Below are 17028 nucleotides of genomic sequence, written 5' to 3' on the forward strand. Positions count from 1 at the left end.
TAGAGAGAGAATACTCTGGAGGTCACTCTTAAGCGTCAATTAGCCATTGCTACCTATCATAGCTTGATAAACCCCAACCGAAACCATTCCTGCCAAGCCTAAAGAACACTTAGGGTGTTAAATAAGATTTTACAAAGGTTCCACACACTAGGGTAACTTTCCAGAAACTTACAAACTCCAGATGGTTTCCTGGACCAGATAAGTCCTGAAACACAGAGGGGCCAACCTCTCCAGAACATCAACTAGTTTGATCTCCTCCCATATTTTCAACAGCCCCTTCCAACATGATAAATTTAGAATGGGCATAGCCCAAATACTCCTAAAGAGTGGGAGAGAGATCAAAGGCGATGTTGGAATTATATAGAGAAGGTAGGGTTTAACAAATGAGTATGATAGCTGAATTATTATATTGATATTTCTTTTCATCTCCAATGTCTTATAGAAGCTAGAAGTAAAACCTAAAATTGTGGAATTGTAACCCATACCAAACTCTGAAATCTGTTGCACAGCTAATTGTTGCAGTGTGCTTTGAAATTTATTGCTTTTTTGTATTTATGTTATTTTCCACAAAAAAGTAAAAAAGTCACAAACCACTACGAAAAAATACAGATATACATGCTTAAATATTTGGCTATTTTTTAAAAGGTATGAAAAACGAAACAGTAACATTGTATGAAGATGGAAAATGAAAAGATGCACTTTTTGTACTTTGTCAAAACGTTTGTTATTAATGTGTGAAATCCTATCTGAATTGAATAATATGGCTTATTTTAGTATATATATATTGCCCGATGGCCTCTCAAAAGCACATTTTAGTGAAATAGAAGGAAAGAAAACACATCCTCAAATATATTTCATGAAATTTCTGACCACATATACTTTGTTAGTGTATTGTAGGATTTGGTTTTGGCTTTGGTATTGTATTATATGTGAACTTTTTTAATATGACAGTTAAATGTATTTTTAAGAGCATATTCACAAATAAAACATTCAGTAAAAAAGTAAAACACAAAACAAAACAAAAAACAAAAAAAACCTCTTGTGCATCAAAGGACTTCATCATAAGTGTGAAAAGATGACCTACTCAATAGGAGAAAATGTTTGGAATCCATATATCTAATAAGGGTTTAACATCTTGAGTTTTTAAAGAACTCCTTTAACTCAACAAAAAGACAAACAACCCAATTTAAAAATGGGCAAAAGACTTGAATAGGCATTTGTCCAAAGTATACAAATGGTCAAAGAGTACATGAAAAGATGCTCAACATCATTAGCCATCAGAGAACCAAAACCTCAATGGATGCCATTTCACACTTAACAAAATGACTACGACTGAAAAAAATAGGAAATAATAAGTGTTGGGGAGACTATGGAGAAATCAAAACTCTTCTTCAGTTGGAGGGAATGTAAAATGGGATAGCCATTGTGGAAGTCAGTTTGATCCTCAGAAAGTTAAGTATAGAGTTACTATATAACCTGACAATCCCGCTTCCAGTTACATACCCAAAAAGTCTAAAGCAGTGACTCAGATACTTGCACACTGATGTTCATAGAGACATTATTCACAACTGCTGAAATATGGAAGCAACCCAAGTGTCCGTCAACCAATGAAAACATAGTATATATATTAAGTGGAATATTCAGCCATAAAAAAAGATTCTGCTACATGTGACAACATGGATGAACCTTGAAGGCCTCACGTTGAATGGTATAGACCAAACACAAAAGGACAGATACTGTTGATCTCACTGATATAAAATAGTTAGAATAAGAGAATTCACAGAGTCAGAAACTAGAACACAGGCTATCAGGAGCTGGGGTTGGTGTAGATAATGGGATGTTAGTGCTTAATTGATACAGAGGTTTGGGGTAATGGAAAAAGTCTTGGTAATGGATAGTTGTTATGTTAGAACAACATTATGAATATAATTAATAGCACTGGATTATATATTTGAATGGCTGAAAGGGAAATTTTGTTTTAGATATGTTACTATAATAATTTTTTTTTTTAAAAACTAATATAAACTAAACTTATGTAAACTATGGACTGTAGTTAATGGTACAATTATAATAGTGCTCTTTCATCAATTATAACAGTTTTCACAGTAATGCAAACTTATAATAATAGGGAAAACTGTGTGTGTGAGTAGGGTTGTATGGAAACTGCATTTTTCTTTAAACCTACAACTTTCCTAATAAAGCAAGTTTATTAAAAAAAGAGAAATAAGGTAGCAATAATACTGCCTGTATCAAAAGGATGAATAATGACAATATGGGATTTCAATTTAATGTATATAAAAATAAGGCGGATAAATAACATTCATCTAACAATAAAAAAAAAGTAATTGCTGTTTGATGGGGAGGACCAAATATAAGAAATATAAAGGCAAGTGTTAATTTTGGCTTGTTCAATGAAGAATCCTGTTTTTACTAAACTGATACCAAAGGAATATGAAAATTCAGGAATATTGGAAACAAAAATCAAAGGAATCCTTTTACTGTCAAATTCATGTTGCTCCCTGGGAAAGTAAATTATAGCCTGGAGAGAAATTTGTGCAAATTTATTTCCCCTTTGCTGGTGTGGATAATTTGAGAGTTAGCAAATAAAGATTTTCATTTGTCTAAATTATGGTTAATGTTTTTAGCAGTCTTAAGATTGGAAATAAAAAATTTTATCTGTATAGTTTATGAAGGGTTTCTTTTTTCTTTCAGATGGATAATAAAACAGTTTTCCATGAGGAGTTCATTCATTACCTTAAATATGCTATGGTGGTGTATAAACGTGAACCAGCTGTGGAGAGGGTAATAGAATTTGCAGCAAAATTTGTTACTTCATTTCACCAGTCAGAGATGGAAGATGATGAAGAGGAAGATGGTGGCATTTTAAATTATTTGTTTACTTTCCTCTTAAAGGTATTATAAAAACTAACACTTTAGGGGGAGGTATTGTGGAAATTTTGGATATAAAAGGAGTATGGGAGTTTGTATATTTTAAAGAATGAAATATCTGGTGGTTGAGAAAGTGTCTATGAATAAGTACATTTTTATAGGAAATATTTGAAATACTAATGTAAAAAGGTGGACTTTTAAAATAACTGCAGCATTAGATTTTTTAATGGTCCCTAAACTGGTTTTCATATGCATTTCTTTCAATGAGTTTTCTATTTTGGTTGGAAAGTAAGAACTTGTACAAAGAAATATGCTTTTTTAATTTAGCATATCCTTATTTCAGGCTATTTATTTTGAGATTATATAAAATGTATATTAAGTGTGCCTGTGATTCTCAAGATAACATTATTATTTCTTTGCAAGGAATGATTTAGCATTGTAATTTCTTGAATTCTGAATAGAGAGAAATTCAAGTGGTATGTGATTATTTAGAATGGTATGTGACTGAATAAATCTCAATTTGTTTTCTGTTTCAGTCTCATGAAGCAAACAGCAATGCAGTCAGATTTAGAGTGTGCCAACTCATAAATAAGCTCTTGGGGAGTATGCCAGAAAATGCCCAGATTGATGATGATTTGTTTGATAAAATTAATGAAGCCATGCTTATTAGATTGAAAGATAAAATTCCAAATGTGAGGATACAGGCAGTTCTGGCTCTTTCACGACTTCAGGATCCAAAAGATGATGACTGTCCAGTGGTTAATGGTATGTGTAGCTTATTGAACCTTATTTTCATTTTTGTTTTTGTTAAATTCTCAGTATTAAAATTTTTCTATTATTTAAGTATATGGAAGAGTATAAGTAACATGTACAAATTCAAATAAAAGAATAAAATACCCAAGTAGCCACTGCTCAGCTTAAAAAATAGGATGTCATAAGTACCTTTGAAGCCTTCCAGGTATCCCATCCTTCTCCCTTTCATTCTCCCTTAGAGGTAACTACTTTTCTGAATTTTGGGTTAATGATTATAATTTTCTACCTTTGTGTATATACCTAAAGAACAAGTTTTACCTATTATACTCTATCCCAGATACTATATGAATCATTCTAATATTCATCCCTGTAGGTACATTTAATTTTTTTACTGTATTGTAGTATTCTAGTGTATGAATTTAATAGTTTATTTCAAATGTTGATGGACCTTCTAGTTTTGGGTACACATGCTTAAGAGTTTTTCTAAGAGTGAAAACTGGGTCACAAACCTGTTGCACACCAGTGTGTATAGGAGCATCATTCATAATAGTCAAAAGCTGGAGATAACCCAAGTGTCCTTAAATAAATGACTGAATAAACAAAATATAGTTACATACACACAATGGAATATTATTTAGCCCCAAGAAATACCGAAGTTATGAGACATGGCACAACATGGAAGAAATTTGAAAACATGCTCAGTGGAATATGACGTATACAATAAAGATTGTATGATATTGCTTATAAGAGATGACTAGAAATAGCAAATTCACAGAGACAGAAAGCAGATTAGAGGTTATTGGTAGAGGGGAAGTGTTTGTGAAAATGAAAAAAAAATTTTTTAAGTGAGAAAAAATTTACTGTGAGATCATACTTAGATCATTCATTAACCTTTATTGAATAAATATATTCTAAGGTATCAAATAATCAAAATAATCAGATTCTCAATTAAATAGTTTGAAATACAGAGCCTTATCTGAAGGAAACCAGCAACGTAGGCTGTTCTGGAAAAGGTTGCTGTAGCTTCAGTATACATCTTTCAACTTACTATGGGCCGGATAGCTAAACTGATAATGCATATTCTAGACCCAGTTAATATTTTGTTTCATTCTAATAGTTTCAAAACTGAAAATTTAAGTGTAATTTTTGGTGCAGAAATAAAAAGAGCTCCTACAAATCAATAAGGAAGACAATCTAATTTTTTAATGGGCAAGTATTAAAATGCGCATTTCACAAAAGAGGAAGGTAAAGTGGCTATTAAGTTTATATGAAAAGGTGCTCAGAATTATTAGTAATCAGGGATCTACAAATTAAAATTACCATGATATGTCACCAGCCACCTATCAAATGAAAAGGACTGACAGTATCAAGTGTGATGAGGATATGGAGTGACTGGAAGTCTCCGACATTGCTGCTAGGAATGTAAATTCATAAATTGGTTCAACTGTAAAGCAGTTTGATAACACCTACTCAAGTTAAGCATAAGTTTACCCTAAAGAAAATGAGTACATATGTCCTTTAGAAGAAATGTTCGAGAATGTATATAACAGCTCCCAAACTGGAAATAATATCTATCAACTGTAGAAGAGACACATATATTATGATACATATTTGAGAGAAATTTAGACAGATTGAGATGGAAAACTACATAGAAATGTAATCTTCTATGTAAAACTACATAGAAATGTAAACATTGAGCTATACTCAATGACATGGATCAGTATCACACAAAGAAGAAATTTTTTCAGAGTGTGTACTTAGTGGTGAACTTTCTGGTAAATGTGTTGCTTCAGCTTTTTTAGGTGTTGTAGAAGTGTTTTACGAAGTGAGTGTACTAATTAATATACTCATTCACAGTGTATAAGTTTTCATTGATCCAAGTCATGTCCAATATTTGGTATGGTCAGATTTTTGCCAGTCTAGTGGTATATTTTTTTCATATATTTAAGTGGCCAAGTAGGTTTTGTTTCTATAATGCCTCTTCAAGTGTTTTGCCCATTTTTCTATTGAGTTGTCTTATTGACTTACTGGGGTTTATTCTGTAAAGAAATCTTTTGGTTATATGAATTTTAGGTGTCTTTTCTTTTTTTTTCAAAGAGAGAAAAAGTTTATTGCTAGGAATGAAGCAGATCAGATGGCCTATCAGCCCAAAATCTGTGTCCCTGAACTACAGTAATTCTGATAGTTTTATAGAATTAAAGATGGGCAGATTTTAGGAGTATGAGCATAGTGGCCCCAGATGATCTAATTAGAGGTCATCTGATTTTCGAGCATTATGGGTACAAATGGAGGTTAGTCACAAGGTTTTTACAATCATAGGGCAGAAGATGAAAGCTATACAATCATTGTCAGAGATCTAAGCGCCTGGATTACAATTTAGAAAGGTAAGGTATTTTCCTCTGTGTGCTTCAATATACCAGAAAGCAAAAAGGAATATCTATATATTGATTCAGTAATCAAAACTCATCCTTTAAATCCTAATTTCTCAGTTACAATCCCTCCCTCTCTTTTGATAGCTGTCTCTCAATTTTAAGGGGTATCTGGGTGACAACTCTTCTAACTGCTTCAGGGCTGGAAAAGGGTGTTGTCATTAAGAGGCAGAGGGATGAAATGATGAAACTGGTTGTTTTTGGAGAGTCTGGTTCTTCTGGCATTGGGACACTTTGGAGGTTTCAAGTCTCTGAAAATCAAAATTAATAAGTAAATGTTAGAGAGTCCAAGATATCTTGCAGGGTTTCTAGGAGTACTGTTGGTTGGCGTTTGCCATATTGTGGCTGTTTGCACTATCTGGCTGAAACTTGCATAAGAGTAACCTCCAGAATGACCTCTTGACTCAAATTGAAATCTCTTAGCTATTGAAACTGTTTCTTTTTCTCCTTTAAGTCAGCTAATCCATGGTGCCAGTGCCAGGCTCATCATTGGTAGTTGTTTCATGATGCCACAGCCAGTTATGTTCCATGATGCCAAGGACAAGTTTACACCCCTGGAAATTATGTCCCATGTAGGGGGAAGGGTCGGAGTTTGGCTTAGAGAGAAACCACATTGGAGCAACAGCGGAGGTTCTCTGGAGATGACTCTTAGGAACTAATTATAAGTAGGTTCAGTTTGCTATTACAGAAATAAGTTTCATAAGGGCAAGCCTCAAAATTGAGGCCTTGGCTTATTAAATCAGGAGCCCCTCTTTCTTAAGAAAATGTCAGGAATTCCCCAGATGGAGAAGTTTAATAGTTCTGTTTTTACCAGTCCCTCAAGGCATATGCAAATACTTTTTCATTTCTGTCCAAAATACTCTAAAGTGCATCATAGTATACCATTAACTTGTACAGAATATTAAGATTTTGTTCCTTTTTCTGAGTTCTATAGCAAATAAAGCTGAATTAGGTTGTCTAAATAAACTGACTTGACAGATTAAATTGGCATGCTATAGAAAAGTTAAATTTTGGACAAAATAAGCATTTTTCTTTTTGTCTCACACAAAAATTAAAGCTTTAAAAATACAGGCAATATTATTATTGTTTTTCTTTTTACCTTGTATATTGATTTATCTTAGTTTTAACCAAATCATTTTCAGTTATATGTTTAATCAGAGTTTTTATCTTTTACAGTTTTTTTTAAAACTTTTTTTATTGTATAATATATATACAAAGCAAAGAAAGAAAAAAGCAGTCATTTTCAAAGCATGCTTCAACAAGTAGTTACAGGACAGATCCCAGAGTTTATCATGAGATACCATACCATCATCTCTGATTTTTCCTTTTAGCTGCTACAGAACATTGGAAGCTGGAAGGAATATATATATTTTTTATCATCACAGTTGACTTTTTTCTTTTTTTGTGAAAAATATACAAACAAGCAATAAATTTTAAAATACAACACTACAATTAGTTGTAGAGCAGATTTCCGAGTTTGGTATGGGTTACAATTCCACAATTTTTGGTTTTTACTTCTAGCTGCTCTAAGATACTAGAGATGAAAAGAAATATCAATATAATGATTCAGGAGTCATACTTGTTTGTTCAACCCTACCTTGTCTGTGTAAGTCCACCATCACCTTTGATCTTTCTCCCACTCTTTAGGGATATTTGAACTATGCCCATACTGACATTTTCATGTGGAAGGGGCTATCAGTAATATAGGGTACAGAGGTGGATCTAGCTGATGTTCTGGAGAGGCTGGCCCCTTTAGGTTTCAAGACTTGTATTGTCCACGGACCCATCTGGAGGTTATAGATTTTTGGAAAGTTACCATAGTGCATGGAACCTTTGTAGAATCTTCTGTATTGGCCTAGATGTTCTTTAGGATTGGTTGGAATGGTTTCGGTTGGGATTTGGCAAGTTATGATAGGTAGCAATGTCTAACTGAAGCTTGCATAAGAGTGACCTCCAGAATAGCCTCTTGTATTTGAACTTGCTTAGCCACTGATAATTTATATGTTACACTTCTTTCCCACTTTGGTCAGGATGGAATTGTTGATCCCATGGCGCCAGGGCCAGACTCATCTCAGGGAATCATCTCCCACGCCACCAGGGAGGCATCCACTCCTTGATGTCATGTGCCACTGCGGGGAGGGCAATGATTTCACTTGCAGAGTTGGGCTTAGAGAGAGTGAGGCCACATCTGAGTAACAAAAGAGGTCCTTCAGAAGTAACTTTTAGGCATACCTATGGGTAGGCTAAGCTTCTCTGCTACATACATAAGCTTTACAAGTGCAAGCCTCAAGGTCAAGGGCTTGGCCTATTGATTTGGGTGTCCCTAATGTTTGATACAATATCAGGGGGTTTCCTGGTGGTAAAGTTTAATAGTTCCATATTTTTCCTCCCAACCCTCAAGGGGCTTTGCCAATACTTTTTGATTACATTAAGCTATACAGGATTAAAGGACCTCATTCTTATTCTGGGTTCCCTGTGTTTCTATTGTTTAAATGAGCTATCCAGACAGATTGAGTTAGATTATATGCTGCAGAAAATTTAGTTTCTGGACGAAAGAAACCTTTCTTCCTTTGGTCTCAAAATAAGCCTTAAAGAGTAGGTGAGGTTCCAAAATACAGACAATGTTTTCCTTACCCGTGTATTCTGAATTACCTTAATCCCCACCTGATTGGCTTCATTCTTCTCTCTACATACCAGGTTATGCATATATAAAAGAGCCTCTCAAAATCCAGAAATAATAATTACCATTCCAGGCTAAATGTGACTGCTATAAGAGCTTACAATGTAGGCCCCTGTTTTCTTTCTTTTTTTTTTTAGTGACTAAAACTTGTATTTATTGTACAAAATATAATTCTGAAGAGAACACAATAATTGGAAACTACTGAAATGTGAGGTACAGTAAATTTTAAAGATTTAAATTTCTTACAAAACTACTTCTTTATAAAACATCCCAATTCAATGTAAAATGGTTCAGTCGCTGTGGAATACAGTTTGGCAAGTAAACTCAGAAATTTGAGTTTAAGATTACCATATAGCCTGGCAATGCTACTTCTAGGTATATACCTCAAAGAATTGAAAGCAGGAATTCCAGCAGATATTTGCATGCCAGTATTCACAGAAGGAGGCATTGTTCATGGTTGCTGAAAGACAGAAGCAACCCAAATGTCCATCAGCCAGTGACTGGATAAGCAAGATACGTAGTATGTACCAACAGTGGAATATCATTCAGCTCTAGAAAGGAATAAAGTTATGACATATGAAACATGAATGAACCTTGAAGACATCATGTTGAGTGAAATAAGCCAGACACGAAAGGACAGTGTATGACCTCACTGACATGAAATAATTAGAATAAGGAAACTCACAAAGTCAGAGTCTGGAGTACAGGTTACAGAGCCTGAGTTGGGGTTAGAGAATGGAGAGTTAATCCTTGAATTGGACACAGTTTCTACTTGCATTGGTGGTAAGTTTCAGTTGATGATGGTAGCACAACCTTTGTGAATGTAATTAGCGTTAATAAATTATATATATGAATGTGGTTAAATGGGGAAATTAAAAGTTGTATATATGTTACTCGAATAAAAATTAAAAAGCAAACATAGGATTATACAATACAAATAATGAACCCTATTGTGAACAATGGACTATAACAGTAAAATTATGTTCCAGTTCACTAGCTGCCAGAATGCAATATACCAGAAATGGAATGTCTTTTAAAAAGGGGAATTTAATAAGTTGCTAGTTTGCAGCTCTAAGGCCAAGAAAATGTCCCAATTAAAGCAAGTCTATAAAAATGTCCAAGCTAAAGCATCCAGGGAAAGATACCTTGGTTCAAAAAGGCCAATGAAGTTCAGGGTTTCTCTCTCAAATGAAAAGGCACAACAGCAAACACGGTGTTTGCTAGCTTCCCCTCCAGGCTTCCTGCTCTATGAATCTCCCTCGAGGCATTTTCCTTCTTCATCTCCAAAGGTTGCTGGCTCATGGACTCTCTGCTTTGTGACTCTGTGACATTCTGTTGTCCTTCTCTGCTCACTCTGAATCTCCCCGTTTTCTTATGAGCATTTTCTAAAGGTGACCACTCAATAATTACTCTTTTGTTTCTGGTTTATTTTGCCTCACCAAATGTCCCACAGGTTCCTTCACAATGTACATGTCTCAAAGCTTCGTTTCTTTTTGTAGCAGCAAAGTATTCTACCATAATACACACCATATTTGCCAATCCACTTCTTCGGTCAGTGCACCTTTCAGCCCCCTGCAATCATTAGGCATCATGTATAAAGTCCAAAATCCACATTCCAACACTCTCAATTTTAGATAATTTCATTGTTCCTGAGAGAAAGATAACCAATAAACGTACCCTCACCAAATAGGAAATCTAAACCTCCCCTTAACTCTTGCCCCTCCTCCCCATTATTTACCCCTGGTATTTCTGTGGTGCTGCTGATGTTTTCATATTAAACATAATCCATAGCATGCAATAGCAGTTTTTCCCCTTATCCTGAACTTAAACACTCTTTGTACAAGAATCATATCTTTGAAGTAGTTCATGCAAGAACTTATTTATATTTGTAGTGTTAATCAGTGGGATACATGGGTCTATACAACCCCTTTCAATCATGTTCACCTTCAATATGGTAATGTTACTTACAGACCTACTAGTGAACTGCCTTCACCTCTATCCATTTCCTTAAATTGGAGTTCAACCTTATTAGCTAACCATTCACCCATCTCTAGCTTCCATGTATCTCTAAGTCCCTGTTGTAGTTTGCTAGCTGCTGGAATGCAATATACCAGAAATGGAATGGCTTTTAAAAAGGGGAATTTAGGTTGATTCCGGGCCAGCATGGCAGCTTAACAATTTGTGCATTTTAGTTCGTCCTCCAGAACAACTACTAAATAACCAGACACAGTACAGAACAGCTCCTGGGGCCACGTCAGTGACCGGACACACAGTGTACCCCAATCTCGACCAGCTGGACCGGCTGCAAGCCCACCTAGAACCGTGAGTTCCCCAAGCCGCGGCAGCCGGTGCCCCTACCCCACAGGCTGCTTCCCAGAGGGGAAAGGAAAGAGACTTTATCAGCAACAGGGGCTGAGCTCAACCAAACATCAATTGTGAAATTAATTAACAAATTCTGACTACTAAAAATAGGCCCCCAGCTCAGGTGAACCTGGTCAGAGCAGAGGTCGCTCATTTTTGCCCCGGCGCCAAGGGGACAGGGCTGACGGAAAAAGGAAAAAAAAGGAAGGAAACAGGTTTTTGTGGCTGTGTTTCTACAAAGGCTTCACTGCCTTTGGATACAGCGTCAGTGCTCCTCAGGCTGCACCTGCCCCAGGCATAGGCAGAAACAAACTCATTTGAGGGCTTGTCTGGAGCTTGTGCCTTCCCCAGGGGAGGGGTGAAGTCCAACTCAGGTGGAATCCCTCTCTCAAGGAATTGAGACACCAGGGCTTGGTAATTTGAAGCCATTAAACCCAGCCTACAACCTCTCCTCTGTCTCCACCACATCCCCAGCCAAAGTTAAAGGTACCGCATCATCTTATGCTGGTGGGATCTGCAGGCAGACAAGCACCACGTTCTGGGCAGGATAAGAAAAACAGAGTCCAGAGACTTCACAGGAAAGTCTTTCAACCTGCTGGGTCTCACCCTTGGGGAAAACCGACAGAGGTGACTCTTTTCTCCTGATAGGAGGCCAGTTTGGTCTGGGAAAATTTGGCTGCGGTCTATAATACCTAAATAGATCCTCCTAAGTGTGGGGGAAAAAGGCACCATACAAGCAGGGCAAGAAATAAGAAAACAAGAACTGAAAAATTTTCCTCTGTTAAAACTTAAGCTAGAGGTCCAGATAAAGCTGAATTGAATGTCAAAGAACAGATAGACAACGAATTCATCCAGCAAGAAAACCCTAGGTAAAAGAAGTGAAAACAGTCTCCAGAATAAACTAATTAAGATAATTAAATGCCTAGACACCAGCAAAAAATAACAAGTCACACTAGGAAAACTGAAGATATGGCCCAGTCAAAGGAACAAACCAACAATTCAAATGAGGTACAGGAGCTGGAACATTTAATTCAGAATATACGAACAGACATGAAAAACCAAATCAATGAATTGAGGGAGGATATAAAGAAGGCAAGGAATGAACAAAAAGTTGAAATCGAAAGTCTGAAAAAACAAATCACAGAACTTATGGAAATGAAAGGCATGGTAGAAAAGATGAAAAAAAAACAATGGAAACCTACAATAGTAGATTTAGAGAGATAGAACGTAGGATTTCTGAACTGGAGGATGGAACATCTGAAATCCGACAAGAAAAAGAAAATATAGGGAAAAAAATGGAAAAATATGAGCAGGGACTCAGGGAACTGAAAGACAATATGAAGCACACAGATATACGTGTTGTGGGTATCCCAGAAGGAGAAGAGAAAGGAAAAAGAGAAAAACTAATGGAGGAAATGATCACTGAAAATTTCCCAACTCTTATGAAAGACTTAAAATTACAGATCCAAGAAGTGCAGTGTATCCAAAGAGAATAGATCCAAATAGACGTATTCCAAGATATTTACTAATCAGAATGTCAGAGGTCAAAGAGAAAGAGAGAATCTTGAAAGCAGCAAGAGAAAAGCAAACCATCACGTACAAGGGAAGCCCAATAAGACTATACATAGATCTCTTAGCAGAAACCATGGAGGCGAGAAGACAGTGGGATGATATATTTAAATTATTAAAAGAGAAAAACTTCCAACTAAGGATTCTATATCCAGCAAAATTGTCCTTCAAAAATGAGGGAGAGATTAAAATATTTTCAAACAAAAAAATCACTGAGAGAATTTGTGACCAGGAGACCAGCTCTTCAAGAAATACTAAAGGGAGCACTAGAGACAGATACGAAAAGACAGAAGAGAGAGGTGTGGAGAAGAGTGTAGAAAGGAAGACTATGAGTAAAGGTAAAAAGAAGGAAAATTAGATATGACATATAAAATCCAGAAGACAAAAAGGTAGAGGAGGGTACTGCCTGTGCAGTAATAACACCGAATGTTGAGGGATTAAGCTTCCCAATCAAAAGACATAGACTGGTAGAATGGATTAAAAAACAGGACCCATCTATATGCTGTCTCTACTCAAAGGACATGAGAGCAAGGACACAAATGGACATTTGCACACCAATGTTTATAGCAGCATTATTTACAATTATCAAGAGATAGAAACAGCCAAAATATCCATCAACGAACAGGTGGCTAAACAAACTGTGGCATATATATACAATGGGATATTATGCAGCTGTAAAACAGAATAACGTTATGAAATATGTAACAACATGGATGGACTTTAAGGACATTATGCTGAGTGTGATTAGCCAAAAACAAAAGGACAAATACTGTATGGTCTCACTGATATGAACTGACATCAGTGAACAAACTTGGAATATTTCGTTGGAAACGGAGACCATCAGGACATAGAATTAGGGTAAGATATTGGGTAACTAGAGCTGAAGGATACAGATTGTGCAACAGGACTGAATATAAAAACTCAGAAATGGACAGCAAAACACTACCTAATTGTAATATGATTATGTTAAGACACTGAATGAAGCTGAATGTGAGAATGATAGAGGGAGGAGAGCTGGGGGCACAAATGAAATCACAAAGAATGAGAGACGATAAAGATTGAGATGGTGTAATCTAGGAATGCCTAGAGTGTATAATGATGATGACTAAATGTACGAATTTAAAAATGTTTTTGCATGAGGAAGAACAAAATGTCATACTGCAGGGTGCTGAAAATAGATGGTAATTAATATTTTAAAATTTCAACTTATGTGTGAGACTAAAGCAAAAAATGTTTATTTGGTACAAAATTTATGTTTTGACTAGTTAATCTCCTAATATAACTTATATAGATAATTGGTTGAACAACATAAGTACATGGAACCTTGGGTAGGACATTAGATTTTATTTGTTTGTCCAGAGTGATGCCCCGACAAATCCCAGAGTGATTTGATCAGTGAGTGGAAAAGTATTTGCAAAGTCCCCTTTGGGGAATGGTGAGAATGGGGGAAAATTCACCCTCCCCAAGTTGAATTAATGATATTCTCACAAGCAGTGCGGACAACCAAAGCTATAGGCTGACCCCCAGTCTTGGGGTTTGTTCACATGAAACTTAACCCCACAAAGGATAGGTCAAGCCTGTTTAAAGTTGGGTGTAAGAGTCAACCCCAAGACAACCTCTTTTGTTGCTCAGATGTGGCCTCTGACTCCAGCCAATACAGCAAACCAACTCACCACTCTCCCCCTGTCTATGTGGGACATGACTTCCAGGGGTGTGGACCTTCCTGGCAACGTGGGACAGAAAACCTAGAATGAGCTGAGACTCAGCATCAAGGGATTGAGAAAAACTCTAGAATGAGCTGAGACCCAGCATCAAGGGATTGAGAAAATCTTCGTGACCAAAAGGGGGAAGAGTGAAATGAGAGAAAGTGTCAATGGCTGTGAGATTCCAGTGTCTAGAGGTTATCCTGAGGCATTAAGTAGGTATCACCTTGTTATCCAAGATGTAATGGAGAGGCTGGAGGGAACTGCCTGAGAATGTAGGGCTGTGTTCCAGTAGCCATGTTTCTTGATGATGATTGTATAATGATATAGCTGTCACAATGTCACTGTGAGATTGTGAAAACCTTGTGTCTGATGCTCCTTTTATCTACCTTGTCAACAGACGAGTAGAACATATGGAATAAAAATAATAGGGGGAACAAAGGTTAAAATAAATTCAGTTTGAAATGCTAGTGATCAACGAAAGGGGTATGGTATGTAAATTTTTTTTTCTTTTTCCGTTGTCTTTTTATTTCTTTTTCTGAATTGATGCAAATATTATAAGAAATGATCATGATGATGAATATGCAACTATGTGATTATATTGTGAATTACTGATTATATATGTAGAACGGAATGAACATATATTAAAGATGTTTGCGTTTCTTTCTTGTAATCTTTTTTTAATAAAAAATTATTTTAAAAAAGGGGGGGGAATTTAATCATATGCTAGTTTACAGTAGGCTGAGGAAATATCTCAATTAAAACAAGTCTATAGAAATGTCCAATCTAAGGCATCCAGGGAAAGATAACTTGGTTCAAGAAGGCTGATGAAGTTCAGGGTTTCTCTCTCAAATGAGAAGGCACATACAGGCACATGGCAAACACAGAGTTTCTCTCTCATCTGGAAAGTCACATGGTGAACATGGTCAAGGTTCCTCTCTCATCCGGAAGGTCACATGGCATCATCTACTAACTTCTTCTTCTGGCTTCCTGTTTCATGAAGCTCCCCAGAAGACATTTTCCTTTTTCATCTCCAAAGGTCGCTGGCTGGTGGACTCTGCATCTTATGGCTATGTTGTTCTGCTCTGCTCTCTCTGAATCTCATTCTCCAAAATGTTTCCTCTTTTATAGGACTTCAGAAACTAATCAAGACCTGCCCAAATAGGTGTAGACACGCCTCCACCTAATCCAGCTTAACAACCACTCTTGATTAAATCACATATCCAGGGAGATGATCTAATTAAAGTTTCAGGCATGCAATTCTGAATAAGGATTAGAAGAAACGGCTGCCTTTACAAATGGAATTAGGATTAAAACGTGGCTTTTCTAGGGTACATACATCATTTCAAACCAGCACAGTCCCCTATATTCTGTATTATAAGCCTAAGATTTTACCTTTACGGTGGCCATAAATTGGAGTCACACAGTATGTATCCTTTTGTGTCTAACTTATATCACTCAGCATTATGTCCTCAAGGCTCATCCGTCTTATCAGTTGCTTTAGGACATCATTTCATCTTACTGCTGCATGATATTCTACCATATGTATATGCTACATTTTGTTAATCCTTCCGTCTGTTGATGGACACTTGGATTGTTTCCATCTTTTGGCGATTGTGAATAATGCTGATAAGAACATCAGTGTGCAAATATCTGTGTGAATGCTTTCAGCTCTTCTGGGTATATACCAAGTAGTGCTATTGCTGGATTGTAGAACAACTTGATATTTATTTTTCTTGAAATCACCAAACTCCTCCATAGCGGGTATACCATTATACATTTCCATTAGCAATGCATAAATGTCCCAGTTTCTATACATCCTCTCCAATGTTTGTAGTTTCCTGTTTGTTTAATAACAGCCATTCTTATAGGTGTGAGATGATATCTCATTGTAGTCTTGATCTGCACTTAACTTATAGCAAATGAAAATGAGCATCTCTTCATGTGCTTTATTGAGCCATCTGTATTTGTACTTCAGAAAAATGTCTATTCATATTTTAAGCCCATTTTATAGTTAGGTCATTTATTCTTTTGTTGTTGAGTTATATGTTTTCTTTATGTATACAGGATATCAAATCTTTGTCCGATGTATGATTTCCAAATATTTTCTCCCATTGAGTTGGCTCCCTCTTCACCTTTTCAGCAAAGTCTTTTGAGGTGGAGAAGCATTTGATTTTGGGAGTTCCCATTTACCTATTTTTTCTTTTGTTGCTTGTGCTTTGGGTGTAAAGTTTAGGAAGCTACCTCCTGTTACTAGGTCTTGAAGATGTCTCCCTACATTTTCTTCTAGAAGTTTTATGGTACTAGTTTTTATATTTATGTGTTTGATCCACTTTGAGTTAATTTTTGTATAGGGTTTAAGGTAAACTGATTTTTGCATATTAAATTTTCAATAACTGATTGAGTCTCTTAACTTGTACTCTTTCATTCTTTTGGCTATTGATATTCAGTTCTCCCATGCCCATTTATTGAAAAAACTATTTTGTCCCAGTTCAGTGGATTTGGGGACCTTGTCAAAAATCAGTTGACAGACATTGTGGTCTGTTTCAGCACTCTTAATTCAATTCCATTGGTCAGTACTTCTGCCTTTGTGCTCGTACCATGCTGTTTTGACCTGTGGCTTTATAACATGTTTTAAAATCAG

General features: G+C 36.1%; 1 protein-coding gene across 1 annotated transcript in view; it reads left to right on the forward strand.

Moving 5' to 3' along the window:
- The window catches only part of NCAPG (non-SMC condensin I complex subunit G), an 80542-nt gene that overhangs the window by 1652 nt on the left and 61862 nt on the right, over window positions 1–17028 (forward strand). Inside the window, exons 2-3 of the mRNA XM_077136496.1 lie at window positions 2713–2913; window positions 3426–3654. Of these exons, the coding sequence (XP_076992611.1) occupies window positions 2713–2913; window positions 3426–3654 (430 nt within the window). The remainder of the gene's footprint in view (window positions 1–2712; window positions 2914–3425; window positions 3655–17028) is intronic.

This window comes from Tamandua tetradactyla, chromosome 19, assembly GCF_023851605.1.
Source record: "Tamandua tetradactyla isolate mTamTet1 chromosome 19, mTamTet1.pri, whole genome shotgun sequence".
Classification (NCBI taxonomy): domain Eukaryota; kingdom Metazoa; phylum Chordata; class Mammalia; order Pilosa; family Myrmecophagidae; genus Tamandua; species Tamandua tetradactyla.